Source organism: Botryllus schlosseri, chromosome 15, assembly GCF_051294905.1.
Source record: "Botryllus schlosseri isolate E-star chromosome 15, Bs_hap1, whole genome shotgun sequence".
In the NCBI taxonomy this organism is placed as follows: Eukaryota; Metazoa; Chordata; class Ascidiacea; order Stolidobranchia; family Styelidae; genus Botryllus; species Botryllus schlosseri.
In genome coordinates, this window is record NC_137250.1 from 22,737,947 (window position 1) to 22,765,200 (window position 27,254).

General features: G+C 40.9%; 1 protein-coding gene across 1 annotated transcript in view; it reads right to left on the minus strand.

The window, feature by feature from the left end:
* Positions 1 to 1,583: 1,583 nt before the first annotated feature.
* The window catches only part of LOC145457250 (uncharacterized), a 35,207-nt gene continuing 9,536 nt past the window's right edge, over positions 1,584 to 27,254 (minus strand). Inside the window, exons 2-4 of the mRNA XM_080335435.1 lie at positions 26,508 to 26,595; positions 2,236 to 6,210; positions 1,584 to 1,959 (exon numbers count right to left, since the gene is read on the minus strand). Of these exons, the coding sequence (XP_080191561.1) occupies positions 1,882 to 1,959; positions 2,236 to 6,210; positions 26,508 to 26,595 (4,141 nt within the window). The 3' untranslated portion in view covers positions 1,584 to 1,881. The remainder of the gene's footprint in view (positions 1,960 to 2,235; positions 6,211 to 26,507; positions 26,596 to 27,254) is intronic.

Consider the following 27,254-nt stretch of genomic DNA (forward strand, 5'->3'; position numbering starts at 1 on the left):
TTTCGTTCTCAACGGAATCTGATATATGACACGGATTCTGTATATATAGTCAGTTGTAACATATGAGTGGAACACCTAATCAGACGAAGCGACAGCATCTCTCTTTGTAGAAAATGTATTATCATGCCATAAAAATCTCGATTCTGTCGCAGCGAACATTACAATTTCGCAAAATTCGGGGAAATTGGGAGTCGAGTCAAAGTGATAACACTTATTTTAGTCAACATCAGATATTATCGTTAAAATGTGGGTAATTCGTGAGCCCAGCCATGGCAGCACTGTGTAATGCACTCTTGTCCAAAGGACCGCGCGGTGAGTTTTCGCAGACTCGTAAAAAAATTAGAGCGAACATAGTGTGCCCAGTGACGGGATTTTGCCTTCCACCTCTCCTCGTATCAAATAGAAAATGAATTACATACCCAAAGACCATTTTTTGTCTCTAAAAATCAGAATCAACTTCATTAAATTGTAACATTGAGTCGTCGTGGTGCCTCCTGAAACGGCCGAAGCTATGAATTCAGGAGAGTATCTGGATTGATGGGTATTTCAAGGATTCGCTGAAAAGCAATCCGCTATATTTTCAAAATTTTGAGCCTTCTACTTATCTCGATTCGAAGCTTGAACACGTAAACGTTCGGGAATTCGAATTGTATGCAATTTTTCACGCGTAAATTGCCATGTTACCCAAAGAAACGCTGTAAACCAAATTTGGTTCAATTCAAGTAGAAGCCGCCACAGAGCCAATTAAAATTATCAATTCATTAAAAAAAAATTTAAAAAGAATGACGAATTTTTCTGTCAACCCCATGAAATCGTTGAGTCGTCTTCAAAAACGATGCAAAACAAATTTGACTAAATTGCAACTAGTAGAAGCTGAGTTATTTCAGTTTTTCGTTGATAATTCTCGGATATTTTTTTGATGGGGGGAATTTTCTTTTTAATTTTTTTTGTCAAATAAAAAAATTCTTTGTGCTTGGCAACTTTGTCAGCAGTGGGCACCCGCACACGCGTGCAGCTTTAAGGGAACATTGATTGTGAAAATGTTTGCGTTGAGTCGGGCGGCGATATCATGATAATCAGTACATTTCGTCTTCTAGTCTTCCTTCCAATTTCAAATGGATCAACGAGTCGTACAGAATGGATAAGGTACATTTCATGGATATATTACCTGAATTCATGGTGCAAATATTGTCCATTGTCCCCACATTATAAAAAACACCGTAGCACTCAACTCCATCTGGATATACTACTTGGAAATTGAATGCTGGACGTCTTTTGTCGTAGGATACGCCACCGAATTCAACTTATTTATGGTAAACAATATTTACATTCTGGATATCGCCATAGTCAACATCCGAACCCTTGGACTATTTTGGAACTGCGGTTCTCAGAAGCCTCGACGTAGGAGGCCACTTCATTGAGACTACCTACTCGATGTTCATGATGGTTACTAATCACGACTAGATATTCTGTGTTTCTAGTGATTCACCCTACCATGATATATTCCTATGCTGCGCGTGAAGTTCCTCATTCGGGGTGTGTTATCAATCGCTGACAATGACGAATACCATACGAATCGGACATAAGTGAAACAAAACATTTTCTCTTGTATTTAGTTTAGAAATCACGAACAAGGAACTCGCATGAACTGCGATTCAAAACGTGTGTGAAAATAGGCAGACGGTCAAAACCGAAAAGCAGAAATATGGCAGTAAAACGCCTAAGCAAGTTATTGGTACAAACTTGGCAAATAAACAACAAATGCAGGCCTGTGGATAAAAGGCCTTTCGCTGCCATTTATGCTCTCAGCGACCATATGAAAATGATTGGAACATGCAATGTAATGATGCGTCAACATTCAATGAAGCATGGTACTGGAAGTTATTTAGACGAATCTAAGTGGCTTCCCTTCACATCCGGTGGCTCGGTATTTGAAGAATCAATGAGTGGACGGTTTGGCTGAAAAGATCAAATTAATGGTTAACTTACATCCGAACGTAATTCCTAAAGAGACGTTTAGGAGTACAGGAACTCATTATAAATTAGAATAATATTTTAATATTTATTAGCCATTTCAGGGATGGGATTCACCAGGGGTTACTGTCATTATCTATCAGTGTCTTGATACACATACCTAACGGCATAATCGCTGAATATGGCTGTCAGCATAATTGATAATTTGGCAACCTAAAGAAAAGAAAATCTGTAGGGAAACAAGTCGAAGGAATCAGTTACCGTAAGAGACTTTCTCTTCATCACTTCAGTACGATCTTTCTTCATCGAATTCCCGTCAAATCCTGTGATTAATGACGAAATCGCGTTGGCGTGGTTTTCATCTTGGAGCTCAGTATCCCGTAACTTGGCATTAGAAACAAATTTGATGTTGTCGTGCTCGCTAGGTATCGTATAGTCAGAGCGTAATTGCCGGAATGTCCTGTTCTCCCTGCGCCGTCGTAAAGTTTTCAGTGACAAAGGATTTTTCATTTTTAAAGATTTGGTCAATTGAACTTCTGCGCTTTCCATTGTTGGATGAACAGGTATTGGGCGAAGTTTATCAATCATAGCGTCAAAAATATTCTTCGCGACATCGCCACAAGCTACATGATTTGGAGACAATCCAGAGAAATTCTTCGGTGCTGCCCAATCGAAGTCGTTGTCTGTTTCATTCTGAGTGTCCGGTGACACGTCTCCGTCAGTAAAAGGCCATTCGCAATCGTTGAACTCACCGTCCGGAAAACGGGCCCCGGAATCTGTCGAAGTAAAACTGGAAGACAAACTGTCGTCATCGTCACTATGAAAAGTCATAGCTCTTGGCGAGGAACTTCGTTGATCACATTTTGCAGTTGAGCAGTCTGCACCTTCGCCATCGTCATCAGAGCAACCGTACTTACGATTCCGTTCTTGAATATTGTTTTCGTATTTGTAAACGCAGCTACTTATAGTACCGGAGGAGATGTGTTCGAGCGTATCTTCAACATCACATTCATCAACGCATGAATTGTACGGCGATTCCTCATCCAAATCCTTCATATCTACATCGTCGACTGCGGAGTCATTGACTTCATTCTTCAGATGCACATCACATTCTTCGAACTTTATCCTCGGTGATGCATTCCCGCCGAAGCCTGATTGTAGTTCCGATTTCACCAAACATGTTTTAGAACTTCCATCACAACCTTCCATTACTTCGGAATTCTGACCAAAGTAGTCGAGATTTGAATCCCGATTTGGTGGTTTTCTCACTGAAGGCGACGCTCTGGTGCGTTCAGAATTCTTGCCTTTGCGTACAGGAGCGGGGGATATTATATCGTCAGGAAGTTTCGATAACACAACCTTGCATTTACTCCAACGATTCATCCTCTCGGCATGCATGATAGCCGAGAGATTTTCACGCTTTACAACGCAGCTCGCCATCTCACTTCGCACCAGCTTTGTTTCCTTAGAAAGAAGATCACAATTACTGCTATTATCAGTTACCTTCTTAGGTGGTTCAATCGGACTTGAAATTTCATGAAATGATGTTGGCTTGTGCAAGTGGAGTCCCAAATCTACATCGCTATCAGTACAGGACGAGCTCGGAGGTTCTATGATACGTCGCCTTTTCCTTTTAATTCGCTTCGCTTTTTGTCTATAATCTTTTTCATCTGCGTCTTCTTCGTCAGAATCTGACGACGGCGGTTCAATAATACGTTTATATCGGCGTTTATTTTTTGAAGACGAGTCGTCGTCGCCTTTACGGCGCAATGAATCTTCAGTCGATAGATTGGTTTGCATGATGTCATTAGATTCGCTCGACCCCGTCTGTGGTTTGGCACTAGAAGATACAGCAGTATCCTCGTTTTTCTGTTCGGCTTTGTTTTTCACCGCCTCCAAAACGGATTTATAGTCGTAGCAAAATGGCAGGTCGTCTTCTGAATTCGCTTCGTTCATGAGTTCTCTTTCTTTTGAATGAGTCGCAACCGGCTTCGTCGTTACGAAAGTTTCACTGGCATTGCTCTCATTGGGTGATGTATCTGCGGTTGTGATGCCATAACCACCGACATTCCGCACACTTTTAGTTTCATTCGTAGATTTTCGAACAGGCAATTGTCTGTCATGCCCGTGCGTTCGAATGTCCCCATGCGCTGGCGAAAGGATAGTTGGATGAGATGGATTATTGTATTTGGGATGATGCCGGCTATTGAAGCCTTCATTGTTCTCTCGCGGTGGGAGAGATTCGCTGGTCTCGACAAGGACTCCCGAGTGATGTTTCACATGACTAGCAGCAGCGAGCGGTGGAAGATTTTCGGTGATTGCGTCGGGTACCATTTGCTGTAGGATCCGCTTTCGAATTGGAAGACTGTTCGATTCCGTTGTGCTTTTAGTGCAACCATCGCCATGCTGATTCTTGTCGGCACTTGCATCAGAATTCAGCCTCGAAACTCCGACGTCTGGGCGGTTAATTTGCGATCGCGAGGTAGTAGAATCGGAACGACCAGTATTTTCAGGCATCGACTGACAAATATCCGCCGAGGGAACTTGATCAGAGCGTAAAAGCTTACTGGATCGGACGCCGGCTTCGGTGTTTGACTTTACTGCTTGCCGGTCATCATTAGAAACGAACGGCCTGGAAAATTCATTGGATCTGTCCACATTTATTTTCGCCACAATATTGGTGTTGCTTGATCCTGATTTCAAAACACTTGCTTGAACGAAGGGTGCAGAGATATTGCCTTTGATATTCCCGGTGTTAGGTCCACGAGCTTCGTTCGAGGGGGGGTTTGCAAGAGGCACGACGGTTGGTGTTTTTATTGAAGACTTTTGTTGAAGTCTACCCAAATACTGCATAGTTGGATGCAGTTGGGCAGATGTAGACATATCGGCAACAGTATTGTACAACATCTGTCGATCGCGTACGTCCTGTGGGCGACTTCTTGCAGCCATGGCTTGATACCGAGAATGATCGGCCCGTCGATCACGCTGAGCAGTATCAGCTCTTTGCAATGGTGGACAAGTTGATTGGACCAGGCTATTCGGCAAAGTACAAGACTGTTTCATTGTTGCCGATCTCTGCGTTGGGTTGCGGTTAATTCTAGGATCTAGATATCGATTCTGAGTATCTGTCCGAATTGGCCTCGCAGGTTGCGGGAGTTCGATCAGTACCTGCCTACTAGCAGACGACGATGTTGCTCCAGAAGAGCCGCCATTAGTGGACATTTGGACTGTTTTCCTAGATTGTGCCAAGCTACGGGAAGTTACAACAGTCGGGGTACTTTGCCTGGGAGAGTTCGTTACAGGAGATTTTCTTATATTTGACGAATATGGCACGCTATCAGAACCAGTATGCTTCAAAGGACGCTGTGGGTTTTTGTGAGACTGGTTCCGTACATTTGGTACATTTGGCGCGAAACTACCATTCGCATTGCTACCCACAAAACCAATAGGTTGCGACCAAGTGTAATAGTTTTGAGAATTTACTTGTTTATATTCAGAATGGGTGCGTGGTGCTACAGAGGCAGGGGCATTTTGAAGTACCGCGGAATTCATGTAGCTAGTACCATCAGCATTCACACTTGGAATATTCTGGGGCCTTCGTGAAGCAAAACCGTTTTGAACACTAGTTGGTTTGTTTTGAGAATTTGCAAGGTTATATTCAGAAAGGATGGGCTGCGCCATAGAGGCAGCGACATTTTGCAATACCGCGGTATTCATGTAGCTAGTACCATCAGCATTCACACTTGGAATATTCTGGGACCTTCGTGAAGCAAAACCGTTTTGAACACTAGCGGATTTGTTTTGAGAATTTGCTAGGTTATATTCAGAATGGGTGCGCGGTGCTACAGAGGCATGGACATTTTGAAGTACCCCCGTATTCATGTAACTAGTACCATCAACGTTGACCCTGGAAATATTCTGGGGCCTTGACGACGAAAAAACGTTTTGAAAACCAGCGGCTTTGTTCTGTTTGGAATGCGGATAATTCAGTCCATGTACTTGCGCATTGTTCGGTGTCGCGCGGTTCGGGTAATTGTTCTGCAATCCATGCATTTGCTGGTGAGTGACAGGTTGATGCATATTCCTCGCCGATGGGTGTGCTTGTCCGTTTGGCAGGCTCTGATATCCACCATAAGAGCGGTTAAATCCTACCGCAGTAGAGTCGGGAATCCGGACGCTCTGCACGGGTGTAAAAGTATCTGGCGTGGTTTGCATGGGCGGCAATTGCATCATACCCTAAAATAATAGCTGCTGTGTAAAGTTCCATGAATACATAAAATGTAGCAATGATAAAGATTCATTAGTCAGCAATGATATTCTACATCGCATGTAATACATGAAAACAATCACATGATTACAAACGAGAAAGCGCGCGTCTAATCAGTACGGTGATTGGTTTTACGTCCAGCGCAATGGGGTTTTGACATCGCAATGAGTAGCCCGCACAGCGGGAAATGTTTGCTGATTATAACGGCTTTGGGCTGCACTACCCGATTAATTACCAAACTAGAAACCCCGTTCTTTTGAAATATTCAGTTACAATTCAGTACTCCGTAATATCACAGTTGCTTATGGCCAATTAGCGAGAAGCGCGTTTCCAATTAACGTCCGTGCACAGCAGCACGTAATCTGCCGCTGAGATTGTCCTTTGTACGCGAAATTTAAGTCATTGACTACTGTGCGGGCGCCCTATCTTGGCTGGCATGAATTCTCACGTCTGCAACAAGCCTAGTTCCGCTAGCCTGAACAACCGCATCTGCAATAGGCATGGTTCGCAAGATATCGTCGTTGGCCTCGCACGCTTCGACTCCTATCACTCTATGGTTTAGAGCGGGGGTGGCCAAAATTTGGTCCGCGAGCATGTTTTAGTGGCCCGCGCGATCATTTTCGAAATTAGTTATTTTACTAATCAAAAATGAATTACCCATGTATTTTTTTGTGAACTGGTAAGGTTAACCGAAGCTTCGAGAATCGAGTATGTCTGACCGCACAATCTACGATGTTGATGACTGAAACAGCAACAGTGTTGGCTACGCCAGAGTGGCGAAAGGGGCCATGCCTCCACATTTTCGTAAATATTTGAAAATTAACGCAAGGTAGAGTACTTCGCGGCAGATTGATTCAACTTAATTTTTGGCCCAAAATGATCAACGCGTGTTGGCCGAAACCTGCCCAGGAGCCGACTAGTTCTGTCATTGAAATATGATCCCGCGGTACAAATGTGACCCATAACATACGCAAGTACTGATATTTCAGGCTTTTTAGGCTGTTGGACGAAGTCATTTAGAAACTTTGAAATATGTGCGCGCAACGCGCGGCTACACCATGAAACTGATTCTTCGCAGTGTTAATGTTAGCGATTTTGGAAGATAAGTCTTGCATTCACCGTTGTCTAATATAGCTTTCAACAAATGGTCATCGATACCCAAGTGCCCTGCGCAATTGGGGTGTTCAAAAATGACTTTTTTTCTCAAATTGTACTGGCTACTTGATAAAATTGTTAGGTGATCTAAATTCAAGCCTACACACCAGCTTTGGTCCAATTCCAACCAGTAGCCGCATTGCTGCAGAAGAAAGTTTCTATTTTTTGTATAAAAATTATTTAAAAATAATTTCAAAATTTTCTGTTCGCCACACCGAAGTGTTAGGTTTTCTATAGAAACGACGTTCACCAAATTTGACTCAATTCCAACCAGTGAAAGCGGGGAGCTATTGCCGTGGAAAAATTTGGATTCGAATAAAATATATTCACGGTGGACACAACTATAATAAATAATTATAAGAATTGGGCATCGTAAATACTATTATATAAAAATTTAAATTTTTCGACGGCAGTAACTCCGATTCCACTGGTTGGAATTGAGTCAAATTTTGTGAACATCGTTTCTATAGACAACCTAACACTTTGATCGGGTAAACAGAAAATTTTCAATTTTTTTTTAAATTAATAGATAATAAATTGAATCTTCCTTCTCATGTAGCTATGCGGCTACTGGTAGGAATTGAACCAAATTTGGCGTGTAGGCTTAAATTAGGTAACCTAACAATTTTATCAAGAAGCCAGTACAATTTGAGAAAAAAAAGTCATTTTTGAACACCCCTACTGCGCAATGGTTTGGAAAACCGCATCTGGCCCTTTGGTCAAACAGGTTGGCCACCGATGGTTTGGAGTGCATGCCTATTAGTGATTGTTATGTCACCTAGGTTAAAGAGTGACATCGTGAAACTGAATGAGATAGAATCTTCGCAAACTTCTACGTGCGTGATTGATTTCCGCTGATAGTAAAACTAAACGATCAAAAGATCTGCGTCAAGGCAAGTTATCAAAGACAAGGTCCGATTCACATGAAATCGGTGCCATTACAGAACAAGACTCCACAACAGACTTATGATTTGCAAAAATCGTCGCTGAGGTCGCGTTACACGCATGCCCTATTCAATTGTTCACAAGAGATCAGGGACAGCACTGCCGGAGTGGCTGGTAAACTTATTGTACGCGAAAGTTCTTAAAAACGAGAAGCTTGTATAAGCGTCATTTACGCATTGCACAATGTACTTAACCTTAACCCGAACTAATTGATGCTGTATTGGTAAATTTGAAAAAATCTTGAAATCGCTTTGATTTAAACCCCCTATTCGGCTGGCTATGCGTCTGGCAATAACACACTATCCAATTAAAAATTTACAAGACTAACGAGCAGAATTATTACAAGGCATGTACGGCATACCTAGCATACCCAGGTTCGGCGCCTATGGCGACTAACATAGAATGACTCTATCGATGTTCTCAGTTGAATGTCGACGTTGGGGATATATCTAACTATAATGTAACGTCTTTGTGACATACAATAACAATACCTGAGGCAGTAATAACTCGTTACATTGGTGGAACTGAAAAATCAGTCGACACCATACATATTGGGTGCCGTTACGATTGAGATCTGTGAAGAATTGCTGAATTTGCTGCATTTCTGTGATATGACTGATTTTAATTTTAGGGACATAAATACACCTCACTCGATTGACTCATTGATATACGCCGTTTCAATCGATTAAGTGACAAATCATAGGAATGGCATAAACACAGTTATTTGAAGCGGCCCATTAACACGTTATAATCAAGTCACACGAGTCTGATGTTACCTCCATAAACAAACCGTATACAACACCTCGCCCAACACTAGCCCTAGCCAACAGACTTGTAGATGTACAAACTACCCATTTGGTTGGTTGACGGTCAACTAACTGTTTTTGAGTAGTTCTATAGTCCTAGTCCAAGTTGCGGATATTGAAAAGGGAGTAGCTCCAGTTCTAGTTGTAGATTTTGAAAATTCAGTAGTTCTAGTTACAGATTTGACAAAATATTAGTTGCCGAAAACTAAAAAGCACGTTTCATCGTTTTGCGTGAATTAAGACACTGGTGCTCTGTTGTGTGATGTTTGTGCAGCCATTGCTAGCTCAGAACCATTACTACTAAAGGTGACGTAGCCGGCAGGTGGGTTTGTGGGGTCTAAATTTCTACCATTTTAAACTCGAAATGCATGTCCTGTTGAAATGTCGATTGTAAGTCTGATATTTCCGATAAAATGAAAATTAAAGTGTTGCCAAGGAGAATGGAATTCAATCCAGTACGGTTCTCAACATTTAATTACTTGGGAGCCCCTACGCCAGTAAGTGGGCAATTATTTTTCTGAGAATGAGAAGCAGGAAATAAATTGGCGGGTCAAGTCAAAAGTTTGCACTATATTCTGCGAATTAATTTATAATCATTTCGAACTTGAAAGCGCTGCATTTCGTTGTTAACACAAGCTTTTAAGTTGCCAGTTATAGTTCATGTACAAAAATAATAATTATCCCACGTAAATATTCGAAAAAATGTTCAATCTTTAATCACACCAACTCCCAGACACGACCTTCTATTAAGACACCAAAATGCATGTGATATTACAGCTTGGTCACTGCAGCCCCGAGCGGTGTGTTGTGTAGTTTGGTGAAATAGCCTTGTTGTTTTGGTAGTTTCGAAAGTCGCCTTCTCACAGGCTCAGCCGAGTGACTGCGAGTTTATGGCATAATCCGGACTGAACTCAACTCGTGTTATATCGACTTTATTTTAAATCTTGATTAGGCATACCACGAGCGTAGGCTACGTAGACACGGCCCATGAATAAACACTCACCAACCTTCAAAGTAAAAGCAATTCCGGACCAATTTATACAGCCCATGGTTCTAATTACAACACATTCAAATGTACAGTTAAATAGTATATTCGTATTGAAATGAACCCGAATATTTTCGGCTGACACTCAGGGCCGGGTAATCGTCAGCAACTAGTGTAGTGTAGTTCACAATTCCAAGCAACTTATCATGGGCCGTAAAACGATTAGGTGTGGCCTACGCCAATATGCATGCCATGTATTACATATCTAACTACACATTTAATACATTACCATTATTGTGCGCCCGGAAACACCAACCAAGAACGGAAGAACCGCAGATCTTGTTAGCTGTCTATTAGTTATCCTCGTTGCCAATTTTGAAAAGTGAGTAGTTCTAGTTTTAGTTGCGAGTTTCAAAACGTGAGTAGTTTTAGTTCTAGTTTTCGAAAACCCAGTGTAGTTTGTACAATAGGGGTGTTAAAAATGACTTTTCTCATTGTACTGGCTACTTGATAAAATTGTTAGTTTATCTAATTTAGGCGTACACACCAAAATTGGTCCAATTCTAGCCAGAAGCCGCATTGCTACAGGAGAAGAAAGTTTCTATTTATCATATAAAAATAAATAAACAAATTTCAAAATTTTCTGTTCACCCCGCGAAAGTGTTAGGTTGTGTATAGAAACGATGTTCACCAAATTTGGCTCAATTCCAACCAGTGGAAGCGGGGTTATTGCCGTCGAAAAATTTGGATTATCAATAAAATAGTATTTACGGTAACCAATTCTTTAATTATTGATTATAAGAGTGCCCACCATAAATACTATTTTATTCAAATCCAAATTTTTCTACCATAATACGTGATGTAACTACTGGAATTCTTCATAGGGCCAGATTTCGTTAAAATCAAGTTTCTTCGTGAAAACATTTGTCAGTTTTACAGGCCTAACTACTCCGTAAGGACACACAGATCGAACAAGAAATGATGATAAGTAGTACGATTTTAACATTATACGTTAGGTCAAAATTTGATGAAAATTTTTTAGGTCTGAAAAAATTGCCCTACTTATCACACATTCTTTTTATAAGAATCGCAAAATGCCACTATCAGTCTTGGCCAAAAGGTGCGTATACACACTACACAGCCGCGTACCACACGCCATACATGGGTGCAAATATACTCGTGTTGAACGAAACCAGAAACTATACCTCAAACTTATAAATCAAACACAACATTTTAATCCAAACGAAGCTTGTACGTAGGAACGTTTGAAGGTATGCACTAAGTTTTTCATGACCGTGACATATTTTTGAGTTTACATGTACATTGAAGTATGGATTCCGTGCGAAGGATAGGGGCGATTGAGTGCACATTACGTTAAGGACGCCAACTAGAACCATAATGCTAACATTATTATACACGTGTCGATTATCCTAATTACGCACGCACGGCTCTTATTGTGATAGCGATTGTATTAAATGCTTATAATTAAAGCCCAACCGATCATTGGTTATCTTATAACAACATAATATCGAGTCGATACCACACCAGTGTTTGGATCAAGTCAGTACCTTCGAGTCACGAGTCATCTCGAGTCATTGCACTTTTTGACTCGAGTCAAGTCAAGTCAATCGATTTTCGAAAGTGACTCGAGTCAAGTCAAGTCACTCGATTTTTGGAGGTGACTCGAGTCAAGTCAAGTCAAGTCACGAGTCAAGTCACAATTCAAGTCAAGTTGCTCTTTTGAAGTATGAGGCATGATTACGTGGTTGCATTTTGCTAGCTGTCTGAAATACAGATTGATTGGTCATTGATTCTGAACCAATGAGCGAATATAAGTTGAATATACACGCAATAAGGCGCTGTATCGCGTAAGTAATTGCACAGCCTCAGTTTATAGTTACCAGCCAACATAGAGAATAGAGAAACGAATTGACAAGATGCAATACATTATACAGTTACAAATTGATATGATACAAGTCAAGCCTACGCTAATGGTTGAGGACGATATCAACTATATTTGAATTCAATTTCAATAAAACAAGAGGTTTGGTTAAAGAAATAACAGAGAACGGAAATAGACATTATGTTATCAAATTACTTTACTGTATTAGTTTACGACAACGTAATCTGTAAGTTTCGATCACTTCGTTTGCGGTCAATTTATGTGCGAGAGAACAATGGAGGTTCAGTAAAGCGCACGGTCACTGAAAGATTGGTCACTCTAACGGGTTGCACCAACATTTAGCGAACAGTCCGACCATATGCAAGATACAGGGATTTTTATCGACACAGATTACTTGATGACTTGAAATTGACTCGTGAATTATGCTTCGAGTCACGAGTCAATCCACATTTTTGATACGCCGAGTCAAGTCAAGTCAAGTCATTTTAGCTAAGTGACTCGAGTCAAGTCAAGTCACACGAAAAAGGTGACTCGAGTCAAGTCATGACTCGAGTCATCCCAACACTGTATCAGACGTTGACAAAATATCGGTATCGGAGATTGGAGGAAGAAAATATCGGCAATTTACGTGACGTCACAGTATGGTAGTAAGGAGTCGGAGAACTATCATATGCGACTGTCAGAGTGGGAATATTAATGAATTCTGAGTAATTTACAGGTAGAAATTGTCAAAGTGAGGGACGGGCAACATACGGTCCGCGACGGGATTTTGAGCGGCCCGCAAACAGTTTCCGGTCTTACATAATGTGGCCCGCGGCCACAGTATGCCACAATCCCCACTACTTGATAGTCACAATTATAGTGACTGCAGGTTATTATGCAGTTATTTCTTTTTTTGTAAAGAACTTTTTGTAGGTACACGTACAAAACTTCAATATACAATTGAATAATGTATTCATATTGAAATGAACCCGAATATTTTCGGCTGACACTCGTCAGGGGTAATCGTCAGCAACTAGTGGAGAATTGAAAAGAACATTGTATATCAACAACCGTGTCACAAAATATGAGGATACGTAGGAAGAACAACGAAGCGTTTGCAGGAACACATAAGCCAGCATGTCCCTGGATCAGGGGTCACCAACCAAGCGATTGCGCAGTGTGCACTGTCCAGTGTCCATACTGCCGCAACGCTGCTGTTCTAACCGTGCGCTACATGTAGTGATTTCCCTACGCACTGTCCTTATTGTGTACTCTCCCAAATCCCAACTATTATCACGCAGCTACTGTTCTAATTGTGCAGGCAGCGATTGCCCTAAACAAGCACTGTCATCAACCCTTATTATTATAACGTAGTTGCTGGTCTAATTGTACATCGAGCTACTGCCCTAAATACGCACTCTCCCCTTTATCACTTAGCTACTGTTCTTATTGTGTATGCAGCGATTACCCTACTACGCAATGACCTTATTGCGCGATGTCTATAGGCTACAGTTATCTTTTTACAATCTATAGCTATTATCTAAACAAGTGAATTGCTTCTGAAGTTTGTCTATTTACGATCTAGCTATCATTCTAACATTGTAATCACTTCTGCTGTTATCGTTTTACACTCTGGCGCTCATGCTAACAAGTCACAATTGCTTGAGCAACGATCGATTTGCAATCTGGCTATCATTCTAACCAGTTCATTACTTCACCAGTTATCTTGTTACACTCTGGCTATCATGCTAACAAGCTATAATTGCATCTGCACTCTGCAGCGATGAATTTGCAACATGGCTAACATTCTAACAAATTACTTACTTGCGCATTTATCTTTTTACACTTTGTCTACCACGCAATCTGGCTATCATCTTAACAAGGTTGTTGCTTGAGAACATGGGCAGTGGGAAGTCAGCTTCTTGTAATCTGGCTATGACTTAATCCCTTACAAACCAAACAGTTCACAATTGATAAATAGCAGGTTGGTGAGCGTCCAGATCAAGACGTCTCATACACTTTTGCATACTTCAGTTGCCTTCTATATTTTAGTCAGCTAGCGGCGTTCAGGAGACGCGGATAGTAAAAAGCAATAACGACCTTACAAACATTATAGCGCGACGGGAGAGTGACCAGGAGACCGGCGTTGTGTCCTCGTCACGAACAGTGTCGCGTACACGCTGTATCTATAGACAAAAACTTTCAGGACGCAAACAATTGCATAATTCGTTAATTAATAACCCAAAATTCTGTGCGTGTGGCGACTCGTGATAAATTGGTAATAAAAGGTACGCGTACCGACAGTAGGGTTGTTCAAAAAAAACTTTTTTCCAAATCTCACTCGCCTAGTGACTAAATCGTCATGTTGTCCAAGAAAACGATGCACACCAAATTTGACTCAATTCCAACCAGTAAAGGCCGTGCAATCTTGAATTGAAATTTTTAAATTATTATTAAAAATAAAAAAATAAAAATTCTAAAATTTTTCTGTCAACCCCATATAAATTGTTGAGCTGTCTTCAAAGATGATGCAAAACAAATTTGAGTCAATTCCGACTAGTAGAAGCGGAACTATTTGAGTTTTTCGTTGATAATCCCTGGATCAAGGATAATCCGAGAATTATCAACGAAAAACTCGAATAACTCCGCTTCTACTAGTCGGAATTGACTCAAATTTGTTTTGCATCGTCTTTGAACTTTGAAGACAGCTCAACAATTTCATGGGGTTGACTGAAAAATTTGAGAATTTTCATTTTTTTTATTTTTAATAATAATTTATAAATTTCAATTCAAGATTGTACGGCCTTTACAGGTTGGAATTGAGTCAAATTTGGTGTGCATCGTTTTCTTGGACAACCTGACGATTTAGTCAGTAGGCGAGTGAGATTTGGAAAAAAAAGTTTTTTTTGAACAACCCTAACCGACAGCCATGTAGTATCGCATATCGATGGTTGGAGTTTTTTGCGGATGCAATATGCTTAGACTAGAGGCCAAGCGATATCGAGTAAATATCACACTATAAAAGAAATATCGGTATTGGTCATTTGAGATTTAAAAATAACGGCAATATTCGTGACGTCACAGCGTGGTCGTCGGAAGTCAGAAAATTATAATCTATGACTGCTAGACTGGGAAGATTGAACTATTTCTTATAACTTACAGGTAGAGATGGTCAAGTAGTCAGTGTCGGTACTCACGTAGAAGTAGGAGTAGCGTCGTCAATTTCTACTCGAGTACAATTAGCGCAGTTCAAGTAGAAGCAGCCATTTCCAAGTAAGTGAAAATGTAAGTTTTCCAGGTATAGTTTTGTTTAAAAGCTAAACACTGTTAAGTAAAAGTGGTATGAAATCACAACCATTCGAGTTATTAGTGCAATCTGAAAAAGCAGAAGTGCTTCACTGCAGACCACCCTCACTTACAGGTGTCCAGGCGCAACCTGTCTAGTTCATTTCATGTCCAAGCGTAGCGACGGCAGTAAAACTATTCAAATGCTCATGAGTTGGATGCCGTATATATCAGCTGAATATATCAGGGTTACCGGTGAATGTGCTAGTTACAAGTTTCACCGGTAGACGGTATCGACTCAATTTGATATCTGTCAGGGTTCTAGCTTAGACCAATTATTACGACGCGTGCCTAACAACGTACTGCACAAAACCCGCTACACAGGTCCGTGGCGAGGATATGGAGCCGTGAGCCGTGAACCGCGAGCCGTGAGCGCTCATACAAATACACGCCGGATTTAAGACTAAGCGATGCGTGCCTAACAGTTTACCGCGCAAAACCGGCTGCACACGTACGTCGCAAGAATATGGAGCCGTGAACCGCGAGCCGTGAGCGCTCATACAAATACACGCCGGATTTAAGACTAAGCGATGCGTGCCTAACAGTTTACCGCGCAAAACCGGCTGCACACGTACGTCGCAAGAATATGGAGCCGTGAAACACGAGCCGTGAGCGCTCACACAATGAACACAGGCGCCTCTTGCTAATTGGCCGCGCGCAACACTGATAAAATACGACATACTGAATTGAAACCTAATATTAGACTCAGAACAGTCATTTCAAAAGGACGGGATGTCGACTCCCGAACCCTCCCTCCTGGCTACTCGCCTGGCCCGACCTATATCGGATTTTTGAGCCGATACCGATGACTAGCACCTTCACGATAACCAAGATATATTCGGGCGATATGTAACCGATGCGGCATCCAACATGGCGCATTTCCAAAACTTCGCAGCATTTCGATTTACAGTCATTGCTATGCTTGGACAATAAATGAACTAGGAAGGCTGTATCTGGACACTACGGCTGTTCCAATTTTCTTTTTCGAATTTGATTGGCTACTTGATAATATGCATGCCGGTATGCTTACTTACGTTGACTTATTTTAGTGGTTCAATATTTGAGCGTGCGGCACAATGGAAAACTACAGTTTAGCATGCAATACTTCGAGCTGATACTGAGCATGTGACTTTATAACCACGGAAATAATCCAATTCACTAAAATAACCCTTTGCCGTAATCCGAACCGTGATCTAGCCCTAACTTTACCCAAATGCTCAAGTGTCACATGCTCATTAGGGGTGTTCAAAAATGACTTTTTTTCTCAAATTGCACTGGCTACTTGATAAAATTGTTACGTTACCTAATTTAAGCCCACAAACCAAATTTGGTTCAATTACAACAAGTAGCCGCATTGCTATAGGGAAGACAGTTTCTGTTTATTATATAAAAATTGATAAAAACAAATTTCAAAACTTTCTATTCACCCCATCAAAGTGTTAGGTTGTCTATAGAAACGATGTTCACCAAATTTGACTCAATTCCAACCTGTGGAAGCGGAGCTATTGCCGTCCAAAAAGTTCGGATTCGAATAAAATAGTATTTACAGTGGGCACAACTATAATAAATAATTAAGGAATTGGCCACGGTATATACTATTTTATTCAAATCCAAATTTTTCCACGGCAATAACTCCGCTTCCACGGATTGGAATTGAACCAAATTGGTGTGCAGGCTTAAATTAGGTGACCTAACAATTTTATCAAGTAGTCAGTACAATTCGAGAAAAAAGTCCTTTTTAAACACCCCTATTGAACAGATACAGCGTTTATTTTATTTCAAGTCCAAGCATAGCAGTGACTGTAAAGCGAAATGCCGTGAAGTTTTGGAAATGAGCCTCAAGCTGGATGTCACATCTTTGAAATATCGGCCGAATATATCCGGGTTATCGTGAAGCTGCTAGTTATCGGTTTTGTCGGTATCGGCTCAAAAATATTACATCGATCGGGCATCGGACCCTACTTATCATTGCAGCCCTAGTGTCCAGATGCTTTTATTTTTGCTTATTGAGAAGTACAGTCAGCGATTGTACCACTTACCACTTACGCACTGCCGTTATTGTGCACCATCCTTAATCATTAATACTGTTGCATGGTTGCTGTTCTAATTTTGCAGTACATTCAGTGATTGCCCTTGTTACGGCACTGTCCTTATTGTGCACTCTCCTAAATCTTTCTAATTAGCGTAGCTACTGCTTCAATTGCGCAGGCAGCTATAGCCCTAAATACGCGCTGTACTTGCTGGCTGCAGTGCACTCCTTATCATTACTGCTTGGCTACTGTTCTTATTATGTATGCAGGATTACCCTAATTACGCACTGCGCTTATTGCGCAATGTCCTTAATCATTCTTACGGCGTTGCAACTGTGCAATGTGCATGCGGAGATTGTCCCAATTACGCACTGATATTATGGCGCAATGTCCTCAATCTTTATTATAGCGTTGCAATTGTGCTTCCTGTGCGGAGTGTGCATGTGCTGTGCGTGCATGCAGCGATTGTCCTAATTACGCACTGCTTATATTGCGCAATGTCCCTAACCATTATTCTGGCGTCGCAAATTGTACAATGTACAATGTACAATGTACATACACGTAACGATTGCCGTTATTCTGCACTTGGCGATTCTGCTTATTGCGCACGTAGAAACTGCTCGCGCTCAGCTCATGTTGAGACATCTTCAGCATCTAGCCGTGCTAGAACCATAATTGGATATGCAATTTCAATATTGACACGAAAAAGTAAAATTTCGAAGGTCGTTTAGGAAACAAATTTTAACATTCATATTCCAGTACAATGTAGATATTTGGATTTTATGCGCGTGCTATTTGGATTTTATGCGCGTGCAGACGGTAACGTGCTCAGAGTTCTCGCCCCCTATCCTTGATGTGCAGTTGTGCACTCAATTTCAGTCATTGCTACGATGCAGTCAGCCGGACGAGAGGCTGATACAAGAGCACACATGACGGTAATTGCCAGCGCCGTCCGCACGCAATGGAAATTAGCAATATGCGGTCAATAACGTACAACGAAAGCGGAAAAAAATCAAACGCAACCGGCGGTTCGCCAAGGGTGAAGAAATCAGAATATGGAGTCGTTTCACTCACGCGTGAAAATCATAACCACTTGAATAAATGGCGCAAGTCGGCAAAACCTACTTGAGTACTCTGAAGAAGTTGCAGTGCTTCGTTACTGACCATGACCATGTCTACTAACAGTATTCAAGATGCAGCTTTTCTAGTTTATTTGATTCCAAGCACAGCGAGTTAACCCCAATATATTCAGCCGTATAGCTTGACGGTAAGGTGCTAGTTATAAGTTACGCCGGTATCGACTCCAAAATCTGAAATATGATATCTGTCTGGCTCTAGCTTACACCAATTATTACGACGCGTGCCTAACAGCGCACCGCACAGAACCTGCTACAGCTACACGGATATATGACGAGGACAAGTAGCCGTGACAGTCTTATTATATTACAGCCGCGCGCGTTCACACAAATACACACCGGATGTGAGATCAGCCGTACTTATGTGAAATTGCGATGAATCCGCGGGGCGCTGTACGGACAATAATGAGGTTTACAAATGCTAACTATATTGATATTGAGACACACCCGAATATTTTAAGCTGACACTTAAGGTAACAATAGCGGTATGAGTATGGCAGATCTCTTGCGCGTATACTGGCGGCAGTTACGCACCAGTGAGAAAACTAGGCGCGGCCAACTCAGAAGAGTGTATCAGAAGAGTTGGATTGATACTGCGCGTGTCGTCAGAATAATCAATGCAGGAAATCGCGATGAATGAAGTTATGATCGTGCGTACAACATGCAACACGCGCGCTTGAAATAATGCGATGTTGGTCTACTTCGACCGAATGCCATTATTATCGTGTAGCGACTGTGCTTATTGTGAAGTGCAGGCACGATTGCACTACTTACGCACTGCTAGGGTTGCATTTCAAGCAAAAATCAATTTAAAACAAGGCCTATTTTTAAAACATGTTTTATTGCTGTTTTTTTAAGCCATGGCGTCACGAATTTTCAAGTGTGACGTCATAGTGGATTGACATTGACAATTGAAAATATACGGCATAGCTAGCTCCTTTTGACGAAATATATGTACTAATAATGTTGAACCGACTATTTAGAGGGTTCCAACCATCCCATATCGATATACGTCGTCAATATCGGGTGATAATGGTCAGTAGGCTCATACAACATGTTTTTTGGGAAGTATTTACACAATTATAGCATAATTTTACAACTTAAAAAAACACAATTTGGTTTTTTTTAAAGGCCTTTATTTAAAACACTGTTTAAAACGTGTGTTTTAAATGCAACCCTGCGCAGTGCCCTTATTGTGCACCGTCCTTAATCATTAATATTGTCGCATAACTACTCTAATTCAGAAGTACAATGGCAGATGCAGTTACTACCCTTAATACGCACCGTCCTTAATCAGTAATATTGTCGCATAACCACTGTTCTAATTGTGCAGTACAATGGTACATGCAGTCCTTATTGTGCACTGTCTTTAATCCTTACTATTGTAGCATAGCTACTGTTCTAATTGGGCATGTAGCTATTGTAGAAGATACGCTCTGTCCTTTCTGTGCATGTTTATTATTATCACATAGCACTGTTTTAATCGTGCAGTGTGCACGCAGGATTACCCAATTACGCAATACTCTTATTGCGCAATGTGTAGGCTGCAGTTATCTAAACAAGTTAATTACGGTACTTCTGAAGTTTGTCTATTTACAATCTACCTGTCATTCTAACAATATAATTACTTCCGCTGTTATCTATTTAAAATCTAGGTAACATTCTAACAATAATTACTTCTGCTTTTATCGTATCGTTTTACACTCTGGCGCTCATGCCAACAAGTTGTAATTGTTTGTGCAACGATCGATTTGCAACCTGGCTATCATTCTAACCAGTTAATTGCTTCAGCAGTTATCTTTTTACACTCCGGCTATCATGCTAACAAGTTATAATTGCTTCTGCAGTGAAGGATTTGCAATCTGGCTATCATCTTAACAAGGCAATTGTTCGGAAACATGGGCACTTGGGCAGTCGGCTATTTGCAATCTGGCTATGACTTAATCCCTTACCAACCAAACATTTTACAATTGATAAATAGCAGGTTGGTGAGCGTCCAGATCCAGACGCCTCATACACTTTGGATGCTGCAGTATTTTAGTCAACTAGCAACATTCAAGAGACGCAGATAGTAAAAAGCAATAATGACCTTACAAACATTTATAACTTGATGTGAGAGTGACCAGGAGACCGGCGTTGTGTCCTCGTTACGAACAGTGCCGCGTACACGCTATATCTATACACAAAAACTTTCAACGCGCAAACAATTGCATAATTCGTTAATTATTAACCCAAAATTCTGTGCGTGTAGGGATTAGTGATAAATCAGTATCAAAAGGTACGCGTACCGACAGCCATACAGTAGTATCACATATCGATTACCGGATTGTTTTTGCGGATGCAATATGTTTAGACTAGAGGCCGACCGATTTCGAGCAAATATCACACCATGAAAGAAATATCAGTATTGGTCATTTGAGATTTAAAAATAACGGTAATATTCGTGGCGTCACAGCGTGGTAGTAGGGAGTCATAGAATTATAATCTACGACTGCTAGACTGGGAATATTGAATTATTACTTATTGGCCAACTTACAGGTAGAGATGGTCAAACTAGTCATTGTTAGTACTCACGTAGAAGTAAGAGTAACGTCGTAAATTTCTACTCAAATACAATTAGCGTAGTAGTCTCTACTTAAGTAGAAGTAGCCAAATTTAAGTGAAAATGTTAAGTTTTCCAGGTATAGTTATGATTAAAAACTGAGCACTGCTAAGTAAAAGTAGCATAAAATCACAGCTATTTGAGTTATTACTGCAATCTGAAAAGGCAGAAGTGTTTCGTTGCTGACCATCCTAACTTACAGGTGTCCGTCCAGGCGCAACCTTTGTAGTTTATTTCATGTCCAAGCATAGCGATGGCTGTAAAACTATTCAAATGCTCTTGGGTTTTGGAAAACGAGTTAGATGCCATATATATCGGCTGAAAATATCGGTGGTAACAGTGAATGTGCTAGTTACAAGTTTCACCGGTATCGACTCAACAATCTGATATCTGATGGCTCTAGCTTAGACCAGTTATTACGACGCGTGACTGACAACGCACTGCGCAAAACCCGCTACAGAGGTACGTGGCGAGGATATGGAGCCGTGCGCCGCGAGCCGTGAGCCATGAGCCGTGAGCGCTCACACAAATACACACCAGGTATAAGAACAGGCGACGCGTGCCTAAGAGCGTACCGCGCAAAACCCGCTACACATGTACGTGGCGAGGATATGGATCCGTGAGCCGCGTGCCGTGAGCGCTCACACAAATACACACCGGGTACAAGACAAGCGTGCCTAAGAGCGTACCGCGCAAAACCCGCTACACATGCACGTGGCGAGGATATGGATCCGTGAGCCGCGTGCCGTGAGCGCTCACACAAATACACACCGGGTATAAGACAAGCCTAAGAACGTACTGCGCAAAACCCGCTACACATGTACGTGGCGAGGATATGGATCCGTGAGCCGCGTGCCGTGAGCGCTCACACAAATACACACCGGGTATAAGACAAGCATAAGAACGTACTGCGCAAAACCCGCTACACAGGTACGTGGCTAGGGTGTGGAGCCGTGAGCCGTGAGCCGCACGCGCACACACGATACACCCAGGAGATGAGACCAGCCGCACCTATATGACACTACCATGAATTCACGGGGGCTTGTACCGGGCAAACATGAGGTATACAATTGAATAATATATTCATATTGAAATAAACCCGAAGATTTTCAGCTGACACTTAGTTCTGTACCTCTCTGCAAGCATGGGTGACAATAGTGGTTAGATGACACGCGAGTACAGGCGTCAGTTACTCGTTGGCGGGAAAAGTGGGCGCGGCAAATTCAAACAGTTGAATCCATACCCCGCGCGTCGTCGGAATGATCACGCAATAGAATTGCGTAGAATATAGAACACGCGCAAATAATGATGTGATGTGAGCCTAACGCGACGGAATGACATACTCAGCTCACGGAACGGCGCTGCTTCGAGTTGAAACTGCTTCAATTTGACGGCGGGGAAATGTAACTAGCCACCAACTACACTGGCATATATATATATATTATAATATGGTAGCACCGTGTATATATTATATATGCTAGCTCAATTTTGACCACCAACGCTCATTATAATAATATTATACTAGAGTACGTAACGATCACCAACTGGCACGCAATGATAGCGAACATGAGTAGTGTGTTATCACAATTTCTAATTCGGATCCAACATTTGTGGCACTAAAATCTCAAATTCTAATTCGGATCCAACATTCACGGCACTAAAATATAGACAGAATGCTGAAACCGCAGTGTGCCATTACCTTCTCTCGCTTCACAAAGGATGCCTACCGTGTTTCGCTGCGTTTACCTGAAACGTATCGATTACTCTGTTCGACCGCGCCCTACTTAATTGTCGTGGTTTGTGCACTGTGCAGTTACTTGATTCGACTCAATTGATTCACAGCAAGGCACGTAGTCTATCACAATTTGGTACAAACGTTATGTATGATGGTAAAGGGTACGCTAAATTTAAAATCCACACCATAGTCATAGTACGATGAGTACGATCGATTGGATGTAATGATCACATGCGATTTCTCGTCTACTATTTCGATGGTTTGAAGTAGCAAGGAATGATACAGACTTGCAGACAATGACAAAATGAATGAACCTTGCTGAACTGAACACTCCTAAAGTTTTTACTAGCAGGATACAGTCAAAACTGGTCACGTCAGCAACATCTGTGAAGCCTGCAACTCAAATATTTCCTTTCACGCGCGCTGACTTCGAAATTCGAATGACTAGCGCAACGCTCGAGGCGGATTTTCCTGTCACGAATGAATAATGAATGAGGTAACACCAACGTCCAACACTGTATCGCGAGTGTGGTAGTCGGGCGGCGCAGGGTTAAAAATGAATTTTGTACTATACAAAGTTTGGATTATATTAGGAGGACATATAAAATCTGGTTATGGTTTGTTTTATATATATTATCATAGATTCCAAACACTACAAGTTTGCGATAACATGAAAAGACAGAAAAGTGTCGAAACGAGCAGACTTAGAGTAGTCTTTCACTTAGACTCCCACATTGGCCTTGCTGGAAAATAATAAATAGAATACATGCACATTGCACACATTGCACAGTGCACACTGAACTAAAAGTAACAGAAGATAACGTAAAGGGATAAGCGATTACAATTAAGTGGCATGTCAATGTATTTGAAGTTAATATGTCACGTCAAGGCCCGGTAATCACTAAAATAGTAATGAAGTATTATATGTACCGTACGTACCTAGTGTATGTACATGATGTAGTATCACTGCATTCGGAATCACGATTTTAAGAAACAAGATTATAATATGGATTGAAATTTCAAATAGTTTTCAATTTTCATGCTTCACTTGCAGCTGTATACATTTACATACACGAAGATTGAAGATCACTCCTTTCATTAGGCAACGTGACATATTTCAACTAGACTTGACTGTATTATTCCTGACTTATCTCTACTCAAATCACAGGAGGCAGTAGCGGCACAGAAAAGTAATGTTAAGCTTAAGGATGAGATGGCACTTTTCACTAAGTAATTACAATGACGACACTGATCTATCAATGTACAAATCAAAGTTTCTAATATTGCTTAAGGCAATGGTTTTCGACTTTTCTAAGAACCATACGCACAAATCAACCGCAAATTATCGCACAAAATATAATGAAGAGAGTCCACCCTTTTTCATTCAACCGCCCAACAAGTAGGCTGGTGATATATTAATGACTCGGTTGCGGCTGATTATTTCTGGCAATTTCAGACCAGTTAGGCTCAACTTCTAACTCAAAACCCCCCACATTAGGCCATCAAGTATCCCATCAATAAGACAACCCCCTTTCATCATTCTGATGTCAAATAGTAACGCACTAAATTCCTATTAAGCCAAATAAGTAGTGATGTTTAGTGCTATATCTTCTCTAGTGCTTGGATGGGGAGATTTTTCATACCCGCGTTCGCTCCAGACGTTGATTACGTAATAATAATAGGGCGCGAATTAACTCACTCCAGCTGGTGCGAGACAAAATTTGAATGAAAGCTACGATTAGCGGCGCGTCATATAACAACGTTTTGCAAATGCGCCGCGACGATATAATTTAGGGAGCCACTGTGATTAGTAGCATATTAAGTTTATTTGAATTATTCCATGTCAGAAAATGTGAAATATATGCACAATTTTGATCCGCACTACCTTTGTCGTCCGCACCAGCGCGTACCATCCTATTATTTCGAAAAGCACATGCTTAGAGCAAACGCCGTAAATAGATTGGCGACGCGTCCCTAAGTGAATGACTTTTGCGAACCACCTGTGCGCAGTATCAACACGAAAACTCTTATTACGCTTGCATTATTTATTTTGAAAATAAATACTAGCCTACCTTTAACATATCGGGAAAAAGTTTTTGACATACCGATTCTAATTTCACCTCGTGATTGTTTTTACATTTCTCATAAAGTTCGAATGCTTGTCTATAATGTTGTTTCGACTTCTAATTATCTTTACGTGGTATCGCAATCTTTCGAATTAGATGAAAATATCAATGACAGTAACTCGCACACCGATCCCCTTGTAAAATTACGTTTCTAAATATGCAGATAACATATTTCTGATGTGGCAGCTCTCCGTTCAAAATGTAGCTTGGCTGATCGCAATATGTAATGTAATGATAGCATGCCAATATAAGAACTGCGACATAATTAAAGTTCCTGAGTGATTTGATTCTGCATCAAATATTAGGCTTGAGTCGGGCGTTCGAGTATCACTCACCATGACGTAACAATAGTATGAATGACGTAGAAAGTTCAAATATGTACCTTTTACGCGACCACAAAGGATATAATGTCGGTTCTCTATCACATCAAAAATGATTTGGTACTTTTTCCATCGTAACTATTTCACTGTGTTTTTCGATAATGCTGTGGGTTTCGATTACGAGTTCACAAAAATATCATATTAACTAAAATTTGCAGCTTTGTATACTTAGGGTTGCATTTAAAACAAACGTGTTTAAAACAAGGCCCATGTTTAAAAAGTGTTTTGTTGGATTTTTCTAACGCAGTGTCGTCACGAATATTCAATTTGGACGCCACGTTTGATTGACATTGAAAATTGAAGATATAGGGTAAATATAGCTGATTTGACGAAATAGTCCTCCAACCCCTGTCATATACGAACCGAAAATATCTTTAACCAGGACTACACCGCCATGCCGTATTTTTACGGTCGGTGGTCAATCATCATCAGAACATTCATTCCGTACCAATGATATATATCTACGTATTGTAGCTGTTGAACCGACCATTTCAAGGGTACCAACAATTCCATATCCTATACGTCAGCTATGTTGGGTGCGAATCGACCGCCATACAACATGTTTTTGGAAAGTATTTACACAATTATGGCATAATTATACAACTTAAACATTTTTTTCTAAACGCCTTTGTTTAAAACACTGCTTAAACCGCATGTTTTAAACAAAGTGTTTTAAGCAGCCATGTGTTTTAAATGCAACCTTATTTATGCTGCAACTACAATACGACCAATCGAGTTTTACAGGTTTCCGTCACGAGTGTCTAATTTCAAGACTGAAAAAAGTAATCGCCTCACTATTCGACTCGAATCATCAAAATCACTACCTGATTCATAATATTCATAGACATAATTCTAGTCTACTTGGGTCGGCTCGTTGGCAGTTACGATTATATCGAATTTTACGACAATACCATTGATAGAGATGTACGGGGTCAGGTTTTGGATTCGGCATATTTTTCAAAAACATGATCGGGTCAGGATTCTATTTTATCGAACAGGATTGACCCCGGACTCGGAAAACCATGATCCGTACATCTCTAACCATTGGACTACATTAGGATTGTAGACAATGCGATTGAGTAGTCATTAATTGTAAACATAAAGTTAAAAGCTCTCGAATTGATAGACAACATTACCGGTAGATTTGTGTATCTTGAATTCGGCATCATTCCGTTCGATACGGCATAGTTGTTCATCGGAGTGACATGTCTTGATTGATTGCCTCTAAAAAAATATGAAAATCCGTCTTAAAAGCGGTCGCTGAAAAATTTGATACCGTGTAATGCAATAATTCACTGTTGAAGAAGCAATCTTAATCGTGTTATTGAATTGCTGGTTAAAAATAGAGTAATAACGATAGTAAGTTTATAGCAAACATAATTCTAAATATATAGCTGCACGTGCATATGCACATTGCACATTGCACATTCATACCGGAAAACATGCAATATTGTCGATTTATTAGATTCGCAGAACTGAGTTTTTGCAATTGCCTCGAGCATAGCCCAACCGTTATCGCATCTTTGAGCAGACACCGATAAACTGATAACTTAGACCTTTACCAATAACACCGACATATTCGGCCAATATTCAAAAGATACGCTATCTAGCTTATTGCGCAATGCGCATTTCCGAAACTTCAGTGCAATAATGCGAACAGTTTTACATCCATTGCTAGGTGTGGTACACGAAATATACTAGAAAGGTTGCATCTCGATACCTGTATGTAAGCTATAAGATATAGGCAATTTGGCATACATCAATTTCCCCATCGTTCATATATTACAGATTAAAGTTTTATGTCTCCCTATACCGCCATGCTGTTACTCCGCGAAAATGACCGATATTTTTAGCTCTGATAGCACCGATATTTCTTTCAAAAT